The sequence below is a fragment of the Chenopodium quinoa genome, unplaced genomic scaffold (assembly GCF_001683475.1).
Source record: "Chenopodium quinoa cultivar QQ74 unplaced genomic scaffold, ASM168347v1, whole genome shotgun sequence".
Lineage (NCBI taxonomy): Eukaryota > Viridiplantae > Streptophyta > Magnoliopsida > Caryophyllales > Amaranthaceae > Chenopodium > Chenopodium quinoa.
The window spans coordinates 1302986-1322758 of record NW_018744693.1 but is presented as its reverse complement, the minus strand read 5'-3'; the positions used below and the strand labels follow the sequence as shown (position 1 = coordinate 1322758).

General features: G+C 34.1%; 1 protein-coding gene across 3 annotated transcripts; it reads left to right on the top strand.

Annotated features, from left to right (window-relative positions):
* The first annotated feature begins 5123 nt into the window (after positions 1 to 5123).
* On the top strand, positions 5124 to 17653 carry LOC110702494 (dual specificity protein kinase shkD-like). 3 transcript variants are annotated; one of them, XR_002507468.1, is made up of 16 exons: positions 5124 to 5678; positions 12425 to 12806; positions 12898 to 13002; positions 13105 to 13176; positions 13785 to 13965; positions 14085 to 14312; positions 14472 to 14512; positions 14614 to 14682; positions 14773 to 14873; positions 15122 to 15200; positions 15316 to 15414; positions 15512 to 15580; positions 15747 to 15796; positions 16282 to 16363; positions 16482 to 16764; positions 17071 to 17209. XR_002507468.1 is itself a non-coding variant. In XM_021880214.1 (16 exons), the coding sequence occupies exons 1-16, from the start codon at positions 5326 to 5328 to the stop codon at positions 17186 to 17188; spliced, it is 2124 nt and encodes a 707-aa protein (XP_021735906.1). In that variant the 5' UTR covers positions 5126 to 5325; the 3' UTR covers positions 17189 to 17653. The 3 variants fall into 3 exon arrangements, 2 of the variants coding, with proteins under 2 accessions (XP_021735906.1, XP_021735907.1); XM_021880214.1 differs by having other exon boundaries at positions 5126 to 5678; positions 16482 to 16576; positions 17071 to 17653; XM_021880215.1 differs by lacking the exon at positions 5124 to 5678 and adding an exon at positions 11319 to 11775 and having other exon boundaries at positions 16482 to 16576; positions 17071 to 17653.
* The last annotated feature ends 2120 nt before the right edge of the window (positions 17654 to 19773 follow it).

Genomic DNA, 19773 nt, shown 5'->3' with positions numbered 1-19773 from the left:
TTTATATACACCCAATGCACCTAAGATAGGTGCAAGTGCAACCATGGGTGATATTTTTTTTTTTTTTGAAAACCGCAACCATGGGTGATATTTTTTCACATTTATTACAGTATTTTTTTTTCTCATTTTAAAATTTAAAATGAGCAATAAATATTAAATGAATAGAAAACATGTCCACCTTACAGTCGGATGTATATAAAAAATTTCACAGTTTTATGTGCATAGTAACGGAAGCAATACTTAGCACATCTAACCAAACAACCACAAAGAGCGGAGTATCAATTTTTTTTTTTTTTTTTTTTAAAAAAAAAAGAAAAGAAAAGAAAGAAAGTTATAAGGCTAAGTATAAGCATTTAATATCTTTACTTATTTAGTGTTGTATAAATTTAGGAATGCACAATAAAATCACGCCCAAATAAGTGTAAATGAGTTATTAATGTTACTGATATTTTCATTTGTTTTTCTAATTTTAGCTCCTTATATGCACCCCTAAAAGTTATGTATAGCATTTTTCATAAATTAATTAATTAACATGAATTAGTAATACTTTCTCGGTTACGAATTACTCACAACAAAGGGTATTATTTGTAAGATATAAAATATTCATTTGTTACGAGTAATATGTAACAGAGGGAGTAAAATGTTAACCCTACAATATAGAAATAAGAAATGCGTCCATCATGTCTAATCGAAATTTTAATAATTGCGGCATTCTACAATTGTTTATAACTCATAGATTTTAGCATTAAAATACTCCCGTACTCCATTCTTTTTTCTTCTAGAAGATTCAAATTAGATTAACAAAAAAAAAAAATTGAATAAGTAATTCACATAGATGGCATCAAATTTTTGTTAGAGCATATATATAATTGTTCTTTTTCTATGATATAAAGGATATTTCAGAGATGACAGCTATTGAGATCGATGAGGGAAGGCAGAGTCGCCGTTGTTATATCAGCCACCGCACCAACCGTCGACAGCTTTTCGATTAGAATTTTGGATCTCCCACTCCTCCTAAGTCCTAACCCACATTTGAGGCGAATATAGAAAAGTTGAAATAGTAGAAAAATGATTTTAAAAGTTACAAGATAAGTTACTTTTTGATGAGTAACTAATTAATGCTACCAGTACTAAGGAGCTGTTCACAATTACTAAAATAAACTGAATTGAACCGATTAGAGTTGAACTGAAATTAAGTGAATATTTTATAAGATAGGAGCTGAATTGAAATGAACTGATTGGAGTTGAACTAAACTGAAATAAATGTGATAGGGCAGTAATAGTAGTATAATTTAAGGGAAAATTTGTAAATAACTACCTAAAAAAAAATACTACCTCAAAAAGAGGGCATTTGTGAATTACTACCCTAAAAAAAAAATTAAAAAAAAAATAAGTTGTTGATTACTACCTTTAAAATTGATTAATTGTATCGATAACAACCTTTTTCTCTTTTCCGATTACTTAAGCTTACTAATTACATTATTTTCCAGTCAAATTATAATTAGTGACTTTTAATCCTAATTAATTAAATAAACCCCAAATTACTACCTATCCACCTCCACACCACCGTTGCTCCACTTCCGACAGCCCATTTACCCCGTTCCCACCACCAAAAATTCCCCCCTTCCCTAGCCCCACCGCCGAAAATCCACCCTTCTCGTAACACTTGAAAATCGTCTTATTCCCATCCATAACCCCCGATTGCTGCTCCCTTCTTTCCCCAAACCTTGAAATTAAACAGCCCCCCCTCCCTTGCATAGCCCCCGATAACAGTCGATTCCCCTTCCTCAGCCCCTATAATTTCCCTCCACCCTTTCCTTAGCCGCGAAAACCTCCCCCATCCCTAACCTCAAAACCTCATTTCCCCGCGTTCATGGTGTTCGGCGGTGAAGGGGGATGAACTCATGGTGTTCACCCGGGGAGGGAGGTGGGTTTATGGTGGCGTGGTCCACGATGAGGGAGGGGAGTCGCCGCTAGGAGAGGAGGGGGTTCAGTTTGTGGTAGGTGATGGCCGGATCAATTTTTATATTAGGATTAAAATGATTAAATTAGGATTAAGATGACAAATGACGTTATTAATGAGTTGATTAGCCGGAAAATCCACTTAGGTAGTAATCAGTACAATTTATCACAATTACGGGTAGTAATTTACAATTTTTTTAGGGGTAGTAATTCACAAATGCCCCCTTTTTAAAGTAGTAATTAACAATTTTTTCTAATTTAAGCTAAGTTCACTTCACCCTAAAAATAATAAAAATCAGTAAAAATTGATTTTAGTTTCGTGATAAGCCTAGTTCATTAAAAATAATTTGATTTCATTAAAATTGGTAACTTTAAAAAGAAATACATAATAGAGAGTCAATAAAAATAATTTCTTTGTTAGTAAAAATAAGGTGAACTGAACAAGGTTTTACATTGAGTATTATTTTGTCATAAATTTAAAAACTAACAGTAACTAAGATGTACATTATCTTTAATTGCAAGTTTGTAATATTATTTTTTTTAAGGTAAGTGAACATAGTTTTATACTAGTCGCTACAAGTTTAGATTATGTTATAAATGTGATGTGCATTCTCTTTAATTGCTAGTTTTCATATATAGCTAAGTCTTACCTGGTAATGTGGTTTGGCCTATGGGGGTAAGGTAAATTGAAATCAAGTTATGTTATCTCATATGAAATACAAGTATAAATTTCAATAATTAATGAAAAATAATAAAAATAGAAAGCTTAAGGCCCTGTTTTTTAAAATATAATAAAATTAAAAAAAAAAGTTGAAATTAATTTTATTAGTTGATTTGACAAGCTGATGTTTTTAGCTAATTTGATTGTTTGATTGTATAATGCAAATATGCAAGTAATAATCCTTGTACTACTACCCTTTATAGGCACCACTAATACCCATTAATGGGCTTATTGGGTAGACAATGTGAGCTTAAAACCCAAACTCAAAACCACAAAAAATAGTAAGTAGAAATCCAATTAAAGAAGTTTGGAGGCAAACCTCAACTTTCCAGAAGCAATCAACGGTAACGAATCAATCATATTCCTCTTCTATAAACCATTAAAATAAGAAGAAAAAAAATAATCCCACCACAATATTTAATTCAGTGTATCCCCCATCTATTTCATGTCTTACAAGTCCAATTTCTTACACTCTTGTCTTTTCAACTAACTTACGTGAATCAGCTAACCAAAATGACATAAATTTTGTGTATAAGCTACAACAAACTTGTAAAATTAAAACTTAACGAAGATAATTACTAATTGCATGTCTTTGTTATAGTGACTTTGAAACAGATAGAACAAAATTGTGTGGATTAGCTCTCTTTTTTGTGATTTTGGAAGTGAGTCACTACTAGTATCATATTGACTTTATGGATGAGCGCTGATAAAATGAAAAACAAACAAAAACACAAAAAAGATTTCAAAATTTTTAGTTTAGCCGTTCAAATCCAAACTATATACCCTCATTGTCATGGCCTCATATGCTCCTTAGATCATGAGATCATTATATTGCCCACCATAATTTAAGAGCATACATAACTGTTGAGCCCATGAGAAACCCACATGTGAGTGAAAATATTGTCCCACATTGAAAGAATATAAAAGTGAAGAGAAATATTGGGATGTGTATCCCACATTGAAGAAAAGAGAAAGTCGTGTCCACTTTATAAAGCTAAAGGGCTACTCCCCTCATTGTCATATGGTTTTGAGGTGGAACCTCCTTGGTCGTATAAAGTGGACAGTTGTGACGGCTATGGCCCAAACCCGTTTATCATGGTATCAGAGCCCAGGTTTGTTGGGTCATTTATAACTGGGCATTTGTCAAGCCACTGGTTAAAGGGCCTCTATTGAATGTTCATTCCCAAAGAGGATTTATATTGTACCTTTTGGTGTGCTCTAAGTTATAAGGACATCACAAGTGAGGGGGCTCCAAAGCCTTGTTTGTGAACCAAATTCTCCTCCTCCTTGTTCGGGTTGCCCAGGCCCATTTCATATTGTTTCGAAATTTATCAATAACACTTTTTCTCCATTATTTATATTTATATCGAAATTGATACACAAATTAGCTATATGATATGTGTAGTTCCTTAAATCATACCGACTTTATAGGGCTTAGCTTTATTAACATGAAATTTAGGGTAATCAAATGCTTAATCAGAATTATCATCTCACCAATGCTTAATTTGATGTTAACTTTTGATATGTTCCTCATAATTAGATGTGCTACTTTTAAAAGTTAATGTATATTTACTTACTTTTTTCCAAAACAGTCATGTTTAGTGTGAATTCCCACCAAACTTATTTATTACATGAGTTTTATTAAAATTTGAGGCAGCTCTAATTTAAGGAGTTATCTAGGGTTTATATAAGATAATCCGTAATCTGGTCTGAATTTAATTAGGTTTAATCTTAAGTTTTTTTATCTAGCCTGATTTGGTGTATTAATCTGACTAGATTTTTAGTTCTTTACACTAATTTTATAAGAAAAAAACATTATCATCTCATCAGCATGTGCTTTTCAAATGTCTTATTTTCATAATTTTTTTAATACACAATTAAAAATATATTAAGCAATAAGTAAATGAGAATTTGTCAAAAAAAAAAAAGTATTACCTCTGTTTCGTAATAATTGTAATATTTTTTTATTATGTGCAACAAAGGGGTATTATTTGTAGGACATAAAATATTCCTTTGTTGCACATAATAAGAAATAGAGGTAGTAATTTTTATTTGCTACCTACCCCACTTACACTACTCATTGTTTTACTGTAATATTTTTTTTTTGTGCTACTGACATTTAAATATATCGCCCCCACTAAATATATCAAAACTTTGGACGGAAAATACCATTCTCTTTATTTTTAAGGAGCCTAACTTGCTAGTCCAGGCTAGCCAATCGGGATTTCGACCCATTAGGATTCTTCTCCTTAATTACAAAATAAAAATGGATAATAATTACTACCTTTAGTAGAGAAAACAAATGTCTAATCGTTATGAAACAGAGGTCGTATAACACACGTCATCCTGTGAATTACCTTTCCAATGCCGGTTTGGACATTACGTGGAGAGCGACTAAGCGGTGCGCCCTCAAACCGTCATACACCCTCCAATCCACTCTATAATATGATACTCACATTTTTGTTGGGCAACGTACTCATACTTAATTGTAGCTAACCAGCCAAATAAAACTTTCACCCCACATATAAAACCATTCAAATAAAAAACTATATATTATACATGATTATTCATCAATCCCCACGTAATACAAAGTTGCTTAAATAACAACAACAATCGATACTCTAGAAAACCCATTTGCATCAATGAAGACCATCTCTGATAATACTAACGGAAGAGGGAGAGAGGGCAAGAAGAAGAGGTCCGAGGCGAACGAGCCAGCAGACGCGCCGGGTTGGTGTCGGGTTATCGTAAAGAGGTTGTCGAAACTCGAAGTGAATCAAGCGAGATTGAAGGATCAATTTTACGAGTTAGCTCAAGAGTTGAGGTATTCTTCGTCAAAAAAGAAGAAGAATGATTTAAGAAGAGAGGATCGAGCGGAGTGGATTTGGGGTCCTACGTTTACCGGGAACTTTGATAATGCTTATGGTCGTGTGTTACAGTCGTTGGGTCATGCTTTACTTGTTAGCTCTATTTCGTCCGGGAATATCATTTTCTGGTTAGTACGTATTATTTACAAACTCTACTTTGATTTTCGCTGTTTATAATATAGCATTTGTTTGGTCCGTTTTGTTGGGGTAGCTAGGGGTAATTAGGGGTTTAACGGTTTGATTAATTTTTAAAACGGGTTAATGATTATGAAAGTACGAATTAATTATTACGTCTAAAGTCAAATTAGTGTACAAAATTTGATATCGTAATAAAGAGAAAATGATATTTGAGCAAATATGAGTATGAGGGAATAAGAGGTGGGAGGATTACCAAGTCCAATTTATGCCTTAGGTCCAATTTCTTTTTGGATATTATTGTAAATTAAAGTCGGTATTGGATAATGTTTTATGGCTATATATAGATTCTATTCACACACATCATATCAAAGGAAACATTATTTCGTAAAGTAAGTAATACTCCTAGTTCTATATATATACTACCTCCGTTTCGCATTATCTGCAACAATTTTTATTTAGGGAAGCTTCATATTATGTGCAACAAAAAAAAAAGTTTCCTCTTTTAGTAAAATTGTTTGTGTTAAATTACCACCATACCCTTACTAAACTACACTTAACATTAATAAACAACATATTAATTCTTTAACCCAAATTAATTTATCCATAATTAAAACCCTAACCCACATTCTCTCTCCTCCCTCACAACCATATCCACCACCACCATCACCATTTTTTCTCTCTCCTCCCTGTAAACCACCACCAGCACCAACCTTCATCTCTCTTCACTCTCTTCTCGCACAACCAACGCACCACCACCACCACCCAGATCCACCACACCACCGACCATTCCACCGCACCACCACCTACCACAACATCTCTTCTCTCTGTTCTCTCTCTTCTATCTTCTCTATTATCCACCGCACCACCGAATATTTTACCTCGCAAGTTCGCCGCCGGCGGCTCTTTTCCCCTTATCAAAGTCGTCGCCGCCGCCTCTTTTCCCCTTTTCAAAATCGAAATTGGATGGTGGTAAGTTGTGGTTTCAGATCTAAATTAGTAGTGGTCGAGTTGGTTGGTTTGGTGGGTTCATTGGCTGGTCGGGTTTGTTAGGTTGTGGTGCGAGTTGATTGGTGGCTGGTCAGGTTGGTTGGGTGGTTTTGTTGGGTTGTGGTGCGACGATGCGAGTTGATTGGTGGCTAGTCGGGACGTCGGGTTGGTTGGGTGGATTTTGGGTGGTGGTGCGATTGGTTGGGTGGGTTTTTGGGTGGTGGTGCAAGCTAATTGGTGGTGGCGTGAGTTGGTCGGGTGGGTTTTGGGTGGTGGTGTTTCAGATCTTAGTGGTGGTGAGAGGGTGAGTTACAAGGTGGTGTTTACTCTCTCTCATCCAATTAATCACATGTTCTTTTTTTTACTAATTTTTGCTTAAGAAATTTTGTCTTGGGGAATGTGAAAGGGAGTTTGTTCAGATAATGCGAAACGGAGGTAGTATATACTATTGAAAGCAAGGGCAATGCTTGTAGAATATGCTGAATAAGTTATGAAAACCTAGTATTTTTGTTGGAAGTTGAAAATAGGAACCTTGGCGTGCAGCAAAAAGGTGAAAATTGTTAAAGTATTCTGTAGTTGTATACTTCATACTCCCGGCCTAAATGGTAATCCTAACCCGATCTGATAACATAATCCAAACCCGATCCGAATCGAATCCGAATAATTCAAATTCGACCCGATATGAACCAAATTTCATATTTTATAATAATACGGAGTATTAAATTTTACATAACTTTTGATAGTTTTTAAACATAACTCAAAATTGACCGAAATCTAACCCGAACTCGACTTGCTGACCCGAATTATCACCCCTAATCGTGATATTCTTATATACAATTTGTAAAGACATATTTAATCTCCTTCGTTCCTCGATGATTGTCCTATTTATTTTAGATGTCTATTTCATTATATATATATATATATATATATATATATATATATATATATTGACAATGTGTATAATTTTATTCAATTCTTAATACAGCAAATTATATTACGAGACATCTTTTTTAGAGGCGGATGATGTGTATGACAACACAAATCCAATACTCTAGTAGTCTAGTGTACTACGTATATTTTTTGTCGGTTTGGTTGAGAATTTGAGACAAGTAAACTTTTATAATTTGTACTCCGTAGTATCTCACCATCTATTTCTAATAATATAAGTAAAATTTTATAATAAAAATGAATAATATATTATCCTTTGAATTTTACTTTTTCTTTGTTTTTAAAAAATAATATATAATTATGGAAACATAATTTAATAAATTGAGAGAACGAGGACTATGTCATAAAAATAACAGTTTTTTGGTTCAAAAGGCAATGGTAGTTGAAAGTTGTCCAACAATGTATGTTGTATGACTGTATGAGACAATGTTGGGTGTGATTTTCCAAATAAAAATACCTTAAAAATGTACTCTCTCATTTCCCTTATTTTTGCCCCATAGATACATATTCACTTTATTAGTTTTTGGTTGTATGAATTTGACGGGGGAGAATAATAGGGAGAATAATAGTGGATCGTTCAAGCCAAAATATTGTGTGTGAGAGAAAAATAGTGGTCACTATAGCTATTTATGGTATGGAATAAAAACTAAAAATACGAGACATCCCATATAGAAAAGTGGAGTTGAAATTAAAGGACGGAGGAAGTATTAAGAATTGAATAGTTTTAGCGTTGAATGGTACAACACACTAATCAAGCTAAAACAAACAAAAGCCTTCAAGATAATTTCCCAAAATTTTAATAAAATTCTAAACTCACACATCAAACACAATTCACGTAACACTACAATATGATCTTTAAAGTAACAACGTGAGACATTTTCACATCTTTTGACTAAATCATACTATAATAAAATTAAAGTTTAACAACACTGTTCCTAAAAATTTATGGGCTCCTTACATAACAAATTTTTTTTTACACGCAATAGTTTTAAATATACTACTCCGTACAATCAAAATAGCTTATATTATTTGAATAGTAAGTCTCTATACTCAATACTTGAGTGATAACTTTGAATAATATTTCGGTAATTGAATAAATATGAAATGGTGTAAGTGAAAAGATTAATATTTTGGAGCAAATACTCATAGAAACCGGAAAATTAGAAGGAGTGAAGAGGTTATATTACATTGTTATCTCCACCTAATTAACATCTAAGTAATTTAATGTTAATTGCTAACTAAATGCAGTAATTATCTTTTTAAAAAGTAGTTTTTTTTTACGAGTAAAATTCTACTGTTTTTTTAAAAAAAAAAATTTAGGCCCCTTTTTGACGTGAGCCCTAAGCAGTCGCACTCAGGCCTATCCTTCCAGGCCAGCACAGGAGTTTAATCCATAGCATGAAAAGTGAATTATTAAAAATACTCCATACAAACTATATCTCTCCCGGCTCCCCTATTAATAAGAGAGAGATCACATGTAATTATGGGAGCCTTTGGTATTCTCGCACAATCTTTATTGGGTAAATACAAGTAAAGAAGAACAAATTAATCTTAATCACAAAATTAAGTTTTAAAATGAAAAAGGTGAGGTGAAAAAGTCTTGACTCTTCAAGACCAAGAAAAGGTGTCTTGATAAGTGAATAAAATAGTAAGAGTAGTAGGGCACAAAAGCGTTTAGTTAGGAGTAGTAAGATTCAAATTAAATAAAAGGAAAAAAAAGTGAATGATGCATTTTAATTAAGGGCCGGCAACCGTGTACTTTAGGGGACACCGAAGTTGATATGTGAGTAGCCTCACAGCCACTTATGGTTGGTGTTTGTTTGATAACTTAAGCTTGAGAGCTGGATTCCAATCTCGTACTCCGTGGGTGTTGTGACTTGTATTTGGCCCGCAATTACTATGCTCAAATGACCCTAATCTAATCTACTCCATTCGTTTCTTTTTGTTCATTTGGTTTTAAATACTCCGTACTCATGAAATCAATTAGGGCATGATGATGCGGTGACGCCATGATGCCCCATAACTAGTCATGTTCGGAGACCAATTTGAATTTGGTCTTATGTTACATATTTAGGACTTGTTCTCTTCAGAATATTTTCATTTCAGTTCAACTCCAATAAGTTCAATTTAATTCAGTTCTTAATTTTCTTCTCTCATAAAATATTCAGTTCAGCTCAGTTCCAATAAGTTTAGTTTATTTCAGCAGTCAATCTGAACCAAGCCCTTAGTTGTTGGCAAGATTAATAATGAAGAATATTAAAACAAATATTTTTATGGATATAAATGTCTACCCACATTCTTAATAGACAATTAACAATAAAGAGGGTAAATAAGTAAATAAACATATAAAAGAATATAATTGTTCAAACACTATTAATAAGAGTTATTTAAAAAATTTTAAAGTTAGAGATTGTGATACTACCGTCAAGAAAACCGAATTTTCTCCGTGTAGACAACGCAATACGCACGACATGAGCCCAATCATGGAAATTATCAAGCTTTAGGCGTTGAGAGGTGATGTAATCCCCGGGCTGATCTTGCGGACCAAGGTAGAAAGGTGAATTGAGTTCTATTTTTGGAGGCAAAGGTGGTGGTGTCTCATCACCGGCGGCCATTGTGGGAAAAAAAAAATCAAACCTGCTCTGATACCATGTAGAATTGTCTAAACTCACGGCTTAACTTTCATTAATCGGGGCAAAACATATATATACAACTCATATTCCTAGTGTTACCTTAATTAGGTTACTAGAAATAAGGAAACAATATAAAAGATAGAAACAAATATATCTACCCAAAATATATCCTCAATAGAGATTCATGTGGCTTCTTTTTTTTTTTTTTTTTTTTTTTTTTTTAATAAATATGTGAGAAAAATATTGAACATATGCATAAACTACAAAGCCTAAAACATGATTAACAAAAAGAAACTAAGAGAATATTTTTTGAAAGGCAAACTAAGAGAATATTAGATCATGTCAATTTCTTCTTTTGTTGAAGATCTTAATGGTAGCTTTATATACTCGATTTTTTTGTCAATATGAATATAATTAAATGTCTAAATTAATAAAGTTACATTAATTGAATATAAAAAGATTTCATGTAGAGAAATGAATTAATGATGACACCCAAAAAGACTTTCACTAAAGTTGTATTTATACCTCTTACATAATATCTACTTTAGAAGTAGAACAAAAAACTCTCATTGTAATTTTTTTTTGGTAAGGAGAAAGATCTTGACCAAACTTCTACCCTCACGATTTTTTTAGCCCGATATTTATGCGTCAGACACTTTGAGAATGAAGGATCCCCACTCTTAAAGTACTTCAAATGGAGATTGAACCTTCAACGTCAAAGTTAAAAGGTATTCCATATAATCTTTCTCACTAGACAACAAAGTCCTATAAAAGTTAAAAGTAGAAATACAATAATAATATTCCCAAACTTGCTGCCTTTAAGGTTAAATCTACTCCATATGAATCCATCCGGCCATCCCCATCCCAATTGCTTGTTTGCTTTTAGGTATTGCATGCCACACGTCAATCTCTAATTGGCTCCCTACTCAAAAAATTTATTTTAGTACAACTTGATGTACTTGTAAAATTTAACAACATTAAATTTGTACGTCTCACTTAATTTTCTCAACTCATCCAACAAGCAATTTGATTCATTAAACACAATTATTAATAAAAATAAAATTATTTATTCATAAAAAAAATAAGTCCCCATTTTTTTGCAACTTGCATAGAAGAGAGAGAAACAAAAAAAGAAAGGTCATTATGCCCAGAAATTTCCCTGCATTTTCACAACCACCATCACCGGTTAAAAATATTCCGGCGAAGAGAGAGAAAATATGGGCTCCGACGAGTCAAATCCGGCTTTACTCCGAATTCTTGTCAACAAATGTGCCGAGTTAGAAGCATGTCAATCCAATCTCAGATCAAAGCTTCACCAAGTCGTTAAACACGATACCAATAGCTATTCAAATATTAAGACTGATAATATTCCGGGGAGTAAACACGGTGTGACGTCATTTTCCGGTGGGATGACGTTTCCTGGTAACTTCAGGGATAGTAATCCGTATAATCACGTGCTTCAGTCGATTAATCATGCTGTTCACGTGACTTCGCCTACTTCAGGGGAGATCGTTTTCTGGTATTTTCATTGACTTTTTTTTTTTTTTTTTTTTTGTTTTTGTTTTTTTTTTAAGGTTTAATTTGTTTTATGGTTTGGATAATGGTAATATAACAGTAGGATTGGAGTGTGAATGTTTGAATTGTTTTTGGTGTTTCTAAATTTGGGTATTGTTTGAAATTAGGTAATTTCTATATATAGAGTATTATATTAGTGATTTGTTGTTTCTATTTTTGTGTTGTATTCTTGTAATAGTATGTTGAAATGATATTATAAAGGATTAATTTCAGATTTTCAGGGCTACAAATAAATTTATATTGTAGTCAACGACTTTGATGTTGTATTTGAGTGTTTCAGCTTGGCAATGACTATACATCTTTGGTGTAGCTGATTAATGTTATGCTTCTATTGGTGTCGAAAACTAACTAAGATCGATTTTTCGAGTTTTCCGATTGTACTATCACTGAGATATGATTTTAGAACACAAGGATGAGGATTGCTAGTTACTAATTGAAGGAAGTACTGTATTAGATTTGAGATTTGACATAGTATATGATTTTATAACATAAGGATTTGGACAATTTTTTTGATGTTAAGGAGTATTAGTTACTAGTTGAAGGAACAATTTTTATGAATTTGTGTCATATAGACCTGCAATAATGTGTAACAGGAACCGTGCTGCAGAGAAGCTTTATGGATGGAAGGACTATGAAGCAACAGGGAGACGTTATTCGGAGCTTATTATAGAAGTAGAGTATGTTCCATACATTGAGAAAATCAGGGAAAAGTTGCGCTTTGGCCATTCATGGTCAGGTCAGTTCCCTTTTAAGAAGAGGTCCGGTGAAGTTTTTATGGCGCTAGTGACTGAGAGCCCGTTATATGAGGATGGGGAGCTTGTTGGTGTTGTTACTGTTTCAAGTGATGCAGCTGTTTTTAATAGCATTAGATCAAACCAGCCTACTGTACCACGGGGTAACGTGAAAAAGATTCAGTGGCAACAAAGACCACAGATTGCATCAGTGCCACAGATGGCTTCTTCTATCACGGATCTGGTGCTTATATGTTACTACAACATACCCCTTTTCTTCATTCCTTGTTTTCTCTTGTTCCAGTTGCTGAAAGAGTGATGATGTGACTAATTAGGCCTCGAAGGTCCTTGGGCGTATGCGTGGAGATGACACTTCCAGAGAAGGAGAGGGATTTGTTTCGGAAGCTGAAGATATTAATCTAGATAAGAAGGAAGCTGATGTATGTGTACTTATCTTGTCAATATCCGACGTGTATAATGATGATGCTGATATGTATATTTACATTTTGTGCTAAGCTTTTAGGGGTGATTCTTGCTTGCAGATAGCTAAGAATACAGACGAAGGTAAAAGCTCTCATGAAGAGGAATCTGTGATGGCTCAACCTGCAAAAATGGTACAACACTGCCCCCTCCCCCCCCCCCCCCTTTTTATACTTATTTTAGGCGTTAGAGTATTAGTCTGATAGTGTTTTGCCAACATATTGGCGTTACAACTTTAGAAACTTATTCCTGGTTCATGTGTGGATAATTTCAGTGTATGTGGAAATGTCGGCTACATCACTTCTACAAGTCTAATCAATTATGCAAGCATTACAAATATCTAGGGGGTGCACACTGCACAGTCTGAACCCTTGTGTTTATGATTGTGCACAGCACCCTTGGTCTTTATTTTTCAATAAGCCATTACTTATGCTTTGACTGTAACCTCTGTTATGTTCGGCTTTGATAAAAGTTCTTTGTGGTATCAAAACCATATGTTCTTTATTTCCTAATAAGTTTCCTAAGTGATGATATTTTTTTCAGGGGAGTAGTGTTACAGCTTGAGTAAGCTGTTTGGTTTAATTTGACTTGTAGCAATGATATGGGTAATATAATGGATTTTGTGTGTTGTGTTTAAATGGGCTTACATTTTCTACAAGTCAAATTAATCTTAACTGCAAGTTAGTATTTCATCAGGATACTATAAGTCTTCTAATTAGTAGCCTATGCTGAATTGATGCAGGCAGCTAAACTTTTGGCGAGATTCAGAAAGAACAGTGGCAACAATGCTGAAACAAGTGATAAAATCCCTGTACCAAACAGCCTATTGAAAAAAACTGATGATGAATCATGTTCTACCAAAGGCTCAAAATATATTACGTCAGATAATTCTACTTATGATGTCAGACTTTTCCCTTTTCCTGGTAATGGACATGTGAATGAAAATATGAAGTTCTATGATGGGGAAAGGGCTACTTCACTTTGAGTATGCCATGAATATTCTAAATAGCCTAATCAACCAACTTTGTTGTGCCAACATTAGGTTTGCATGATAAAGATGCCGACCCTCAATTGGAAAAGCCTAAAGCTACAGAAGTAGAAGATGCTGCTTCACGTCAAGCAGGAGCCAAAAGTTCTTCAGGCTCAGGGGATAACATGTCTGGAAGTCCTGGTAGCTCTTCAAGCAAAGGTGACAGTGAGTCAAGTCGTTCAATGGTTGATTCTGATATTCTATGGGAGGACCTTCAGTTGGGTGAGGAGATTGGTCAAGGTAACTAGATGTCTAGATCATACGGAGTATTATTTATTTCCACATCTCATCCGTTTGTTTTGATGGTAGAGTAGTTGTTTAAAATCTTTCACTGAAGTGTCATCATTTATAGACCTTTGTGTAATTTTATTAGTAATCACTTCCGGCTCCATTGTACAGGCTCATATGCTGTTGTATATCACGGACTTTGGAATGGATCGGTAAGTTTAATTTAGAAATTAGAATGTCAAACTAATGTGTAGTGTAAAAAATAAGGGTACTTCCAGTATAAAAACTGATTTTTCTTACACAAGTCATGCAGGATGTTGCTATCAAAGTTTTCTTTGGGAAAGATTACAATGAAGGGACTCTACTAGATTACAAAAAAGAGGTGAGGGTGTTTGTATTTCAATTACTCCTGAATCATTAGTTGAACCTCGAAATGAGCTCACATGCAATATCCTATTGTATGACACTGCAGATTAGTATAATGAGAAAATTGAGGCATCCAAATGTCTTGCTCTTCATGGGAGCATGTTATTCACAGGAACGACTTGCTATTGTAACCGAGTTTCTTCCAAGGTAATACTGAAATGTTAAAGCATGCAGATATTTTTTGGACCTTTCTTTCCTGTCTATTTAAGATACAGCTTTGTAATCGATTAAAGCAATGATATTGCCTGGGTGAGAGAATGTTGAAATGTGTAAAATGTTAATACAAGTTTTTTAATTTTGAGTTGTAACTCCCATGATATTACTTTCAAAATAATTTTTTTACTTAAATGATGCAAGAAATGTGTTACTTATATTCAAATTTGTTTATATTATAGGGGAAGTCTTTTTAAGATACTTCACAGGAGCAATCAGGTTTTGGATCTCAAGCGGCGTTTGAGAATGGCCCTTGATGTCGTATGAATCTCCTCAGATTAAACATTAGATTTTTGTTGCTCCACATTAGATTTTTGTTGCTCTTTCTTGTTTTGCTGCTTGAAAAGTATGGCTCAAACACTTTATATGGCTGCAGGCTAGGGGCATGAATTATTTGCATCGCAGAAATCCTCCTATAGTTCATCGGGACTTGAAGTCTTCAAACTTGCTGGTTGACAAGAACTGGAACGTGAAGGTATCTATTGAGCATCAAAGCAACTTATCTCTTCTTCCTTCCATTGTAGTGTAGCATTTAAGTGTCAACGTCACTCACGCTAAAGCTCTTGTTTTAGGTTGGTGACTTTGGGCTATCGAAATTGAAGCACGCAACCTTCCTAACAGCGAAGTCTGGAGGAGGAACTGTAAGATATTCGTCAAGTCAAAGTTCAGCTCTATGTCCAGTTGTCCACTATGAACACTGACTGTATAATAGGATTTGGTGGTTTTATTTAGTTTAATTATTTCTGTGTATGGTTAGCTCACTGTCTTATTTGTTTGTATACTGATTCGCCTATAATTGTCATGCAGCCTCAGTGGATGGCGCCAGAAATACTCCGGAATGACCCCTCTGATGAAAAGTAAATTCTTGATTACTGAAAACTCTTGTTTTTGTTCATTATGGATACGCTTGTTGAAATGCACTACCATAAGTCCTTCATGCCATTTAACAACTCACCATATATAATTACTTCCTTAAATCACAGAAATTATATTTACATGATTTAGCTACCCTTTTTGAGTTGTTCCCAGGGATGGTCTAACTTTAGACACAGTCTCCAGCAATCCATTGTAAACTTTTCCAGTATGCTACACTCACATAAAACGAGTCTCCTTCAAATCCTTAACCTTCTGCCTCCCTCTCCAATTTAGGTCCCTTATTTGGGTGTTGTTTTATAACTTTGATCTTTTTGTGATTTGGAAAAAGATAATTTTGATGTCTTGTAGATAGTGCAACAAAAAAATACTGTGGTTTTTCTCTACCCTTGTTAAATTCTGGCCAAACACGTATCTGTATCTCTCTATATTCTATACTGAAGTTTTTCTTCATGCTTACTTTTGACAGGTCCGATGTGTTCAGTTTTGGTGTCATCCTATGGGAACTGGTAACTGTGAAAATCCCTTGGGATAGTCTAAATGCTTTGCAGGTTCTTGCTCTCTTCTTTCATTCCATATGCTTCTGTCTAGAAGAAGCTATATATACGCAGATCATTATAAAAAACCTTAAACTATTATTTTGTTGACCATCTGTTTTCATTTGGAAAGGTTGTTGGTGTAGTAGGATTCATGGATAGAAGGTTAGACTTACCGGAAGGCCTTGATCCTCACATTGCATCCATCATAAAGGAATGCTGGCTAAGGTAAATCTTTGTACTCTTTTCAGGTGTTTTGCTTTATTGATTAAGACACTATTAAGACACAAATTTCAGATCAAATCATTCTTGATCCATTAATTAAGTTCTAATTTTTTTAAAAAAAGTATAAATTATGATTTATAACTGTCTACGACAAACTCCATTGCATCCATCATAAAGGAATGCTGGCTAAGGTAAATCTTTTTACTCTTTTCAGGTGTTTTGCTTTATTGATTAAGACACTATTAAGACACAAATTTCAGATCAAATCATTCTTGATCCATTAATTAAGTTCTAATTATTAAAAAAAAAGTATAAATTATGATTTATAACTGTCTACGACAAACTCTAGTAGATCACAATAAATCAGTTGTTTTTGATAAAATCTCAGTTTATCTGTATTAGTTGGTATTATTATTAACATCTGTGCAAGATTGCAAGTAGCAAAAGACAATATTATGCAATGCTAGTGCTATTATTACGCAATAATCAATGAGCAGCAAGCCAGAACTGCGTCCTTCATTCGAAAACATCATACAGAAAATGACCAGAATAGTTCAAATTACTCCGTCTTCAGCAACCACTCCTGTTCGAAAAAGTTTATCATTACCACCATAGAATTACACACATCACAATGCAAGAGCAATACAACAACGGAGTTCAGGACTGTACTTGTCTACTGCATCGAAATCTGCCATAGTGTGTATATCTTGTTTATGGCTGTTGTTGAGCTACAATTTGGTTGATGGGAGTGGTAATGTATGTAGTGGTAAATTGTGCTTAAGATACCACATTACTGCTGTAAGTTACTTTTGCAAATACTGTAAACCACTCGCTACCAACTAAATGTGCCATATATAGCAGAAATAGTCCTAGGTTTGGCGGGCGTTTGTTGAGAAGGTTATAGCAGATTTCTTAGGGGATTATAATTTCTGTTGCTCCCCTTCTTTTTCCTCAATTTTTTGATGATTTTTTTTGGGGACTATGGTTTCTAGTCCTTGTTACAATGTATAATTAGTTGATTGTTTGGTTAAATTATTAACCCTTATAATCATTGATTAGGAAGCATTTCTTCTTGTTTTTCTTTCTTGTCATTCCTTGTAGAAGCGATTTTTTTTACTCGTAACTATTTCAGTCCATTGTGGATGTATGCATAGGCCGGGGAGCAATTGTATGTTATGCCCCATTGTCGCGGGATCGATCCAAAAATAAGCTAAAAAATCTTTTTGAGCAGGCAGTTTATGTTAAACAGCTGCTCAAACAACTTTTATGAAGCATTGTTAAACATCACAATTAATTGTCAAACAAGTCATTAGCCGAGGATAGCTTCTTAAAATTTCCTCTTGCTTACTTATGGAATAGCTAACACATTAGTAGTGAATCATGTAACTTTGTGTATGTGTTTTCATTTATTCTTAGTTAATCTTACTTGTGCTGGTCTAATCATTCCTTTTTCATGCCATTGCTTTCATAGTTTTCCATGATAAATATTAGTGTGATTAATTGATGAATTAGAAAATGTATTATTAATCCAATATGTCCCTTCTCATCATTAGAAATTGTGAGTATTAAATACAAAAAGAGGAGGATAAACTAAAAAAAAATAAATAAATAAATTATAGAAACACAAGGTCAAACGTCGGCAGGACGGCAGGTAGATGGATTTTATAGTTGAAATTGTAAGGGTGGGTGAAGTTAGGAGGATCAAGGGTGCTAACATTGCTAAGTGTAAGTATGATTGTTACACATTTGTCTCATATTTTGAAGATTCTAGTCTCTTTATTATGAATATCTTTCAAAGTAATATTTTATGTAGGCACAAGCTAATAAATGCTTTGAGGCGTTGATAAGATAACGAAAAAAAATTAAAATAAAACAAACATTAATTATACTGATAGGCAGTAGTTTTGTCACACACTCTCAAATTATAAGCTTAAGAAATATTTTAAATTATTATCTAACATCTCGAGAGCAGCGTTAGCAAGATGCTTTAATGTTATGCATAGAAAGTCAGCAATAGTAATACTCGTAGTATGCATTTTGCATAACAACTTTTTGATGCAACAGGTCACACCGGGTGATAAGGATTGGGATTACCCGAGTTATTTTGTTAGGAGTAACCCGAGTTATTCATTCAGGGTTACTCGATTAGGGGTTACTTGAGGGGTTCGGACAAGAGTTACTCGAGGGGTTCACTCGGTCAAGGGTTACTAGGTCAGGGGTTACTCGGGTTACTCGGTCAGGGGTTGCTAGGGTTACTCGATCATAAGCTACTCGGCCAGGGGTTACCCGAGTTACTTAGCCAGGGGTTATTTAAGGAGTTCAGTTAAGGTTACTCGAGTAATTCAGTCAGGGGTTACTTGGTCAAGGTTACTTGATGGTTCAGTCAGGGGTTACTTGAGAGGTTACTTAGTGAGGGATTATTAGATCAGGAGTAACTCAAATAACGTCTGACCGAGTAATTCAAGTAATTCCCAATCGAGTAATTGAATAACCCCGACAATTCGAGTAACCCTAGATCGAGAAAATCGAGTAACATCGACAACTCGAATAACCAAGTAAATCGAGTAACCCTTGTCTCACGTTACAGCAAGACGCATACAAAAGTTGTGTTTGCCTAATTGTATACCACCGCATGTCCGCATTATTAATTAAGTTTATTATTGGTATCACTTTAAAGGGTCCAATGTGATTTCTTTGAAAGAAAGCGATTGGACGGGTGTTCAACGGGCTGGGCCTAAACACGATTAACTATTAAGGGTCATTTCAATTAAATACCCCTTATCTTCATCTACATTGAAATTTCAATTGACAAGTCTAATCTTATTTTTTTATGAAATTTCCTTAACTTTAATAATTGTTTGAAGTTGTTAGATTTTGAAAAATACGGAGTACTATGCTTTAATTGTTTTCAAGAGTCAACATAATTTTCACTGATATAGTTCTTTGATTAGCTTAGAAAGCTCTAGTTGACAAATTTAGTGAGACAAGTGCATTCAATGTTTTTTGACATTTTCTTGTTGGATGGAGCCATGAACGTTGTATCAATATGAGAAAATTTGAACTAGAGCTTTCTAAATTGCTTATGTAAATTTCGTGATTACATAAATTATTAAAGTTGTTAATTTTGTATCATGTTAAATTCTACGGCACCTCATTTCTAGAAAATATTGATTTAGAAGCCCACGAGTTGTGTTTAGTTG

Bases quoted from the DNA above. Each gene is read 5' to 3' on its own strand.
- LOC110702494 (XM_021880214.1), top strand. From the start codon at position 5,326: ATGAAGACCATCTCTGATAATACTAACGGAAGAGGGAGAGAGGGCAAG. The intron at 15,581-15,746 runs GTAAGATATTCG...ATTGTCATGCAG, and splicing joins CGAAGTCTGGAGGAGGAACT to CCTCAGTGGATGGCGCCAGA. The intron at 16,364-16,481 runs GTTCTTGCTCTC...TCATTTGGAAAG, and splicing joins ATAGTCTAAATGCTTTGCAG to GTTGTTGGTGTAGTAGGATT.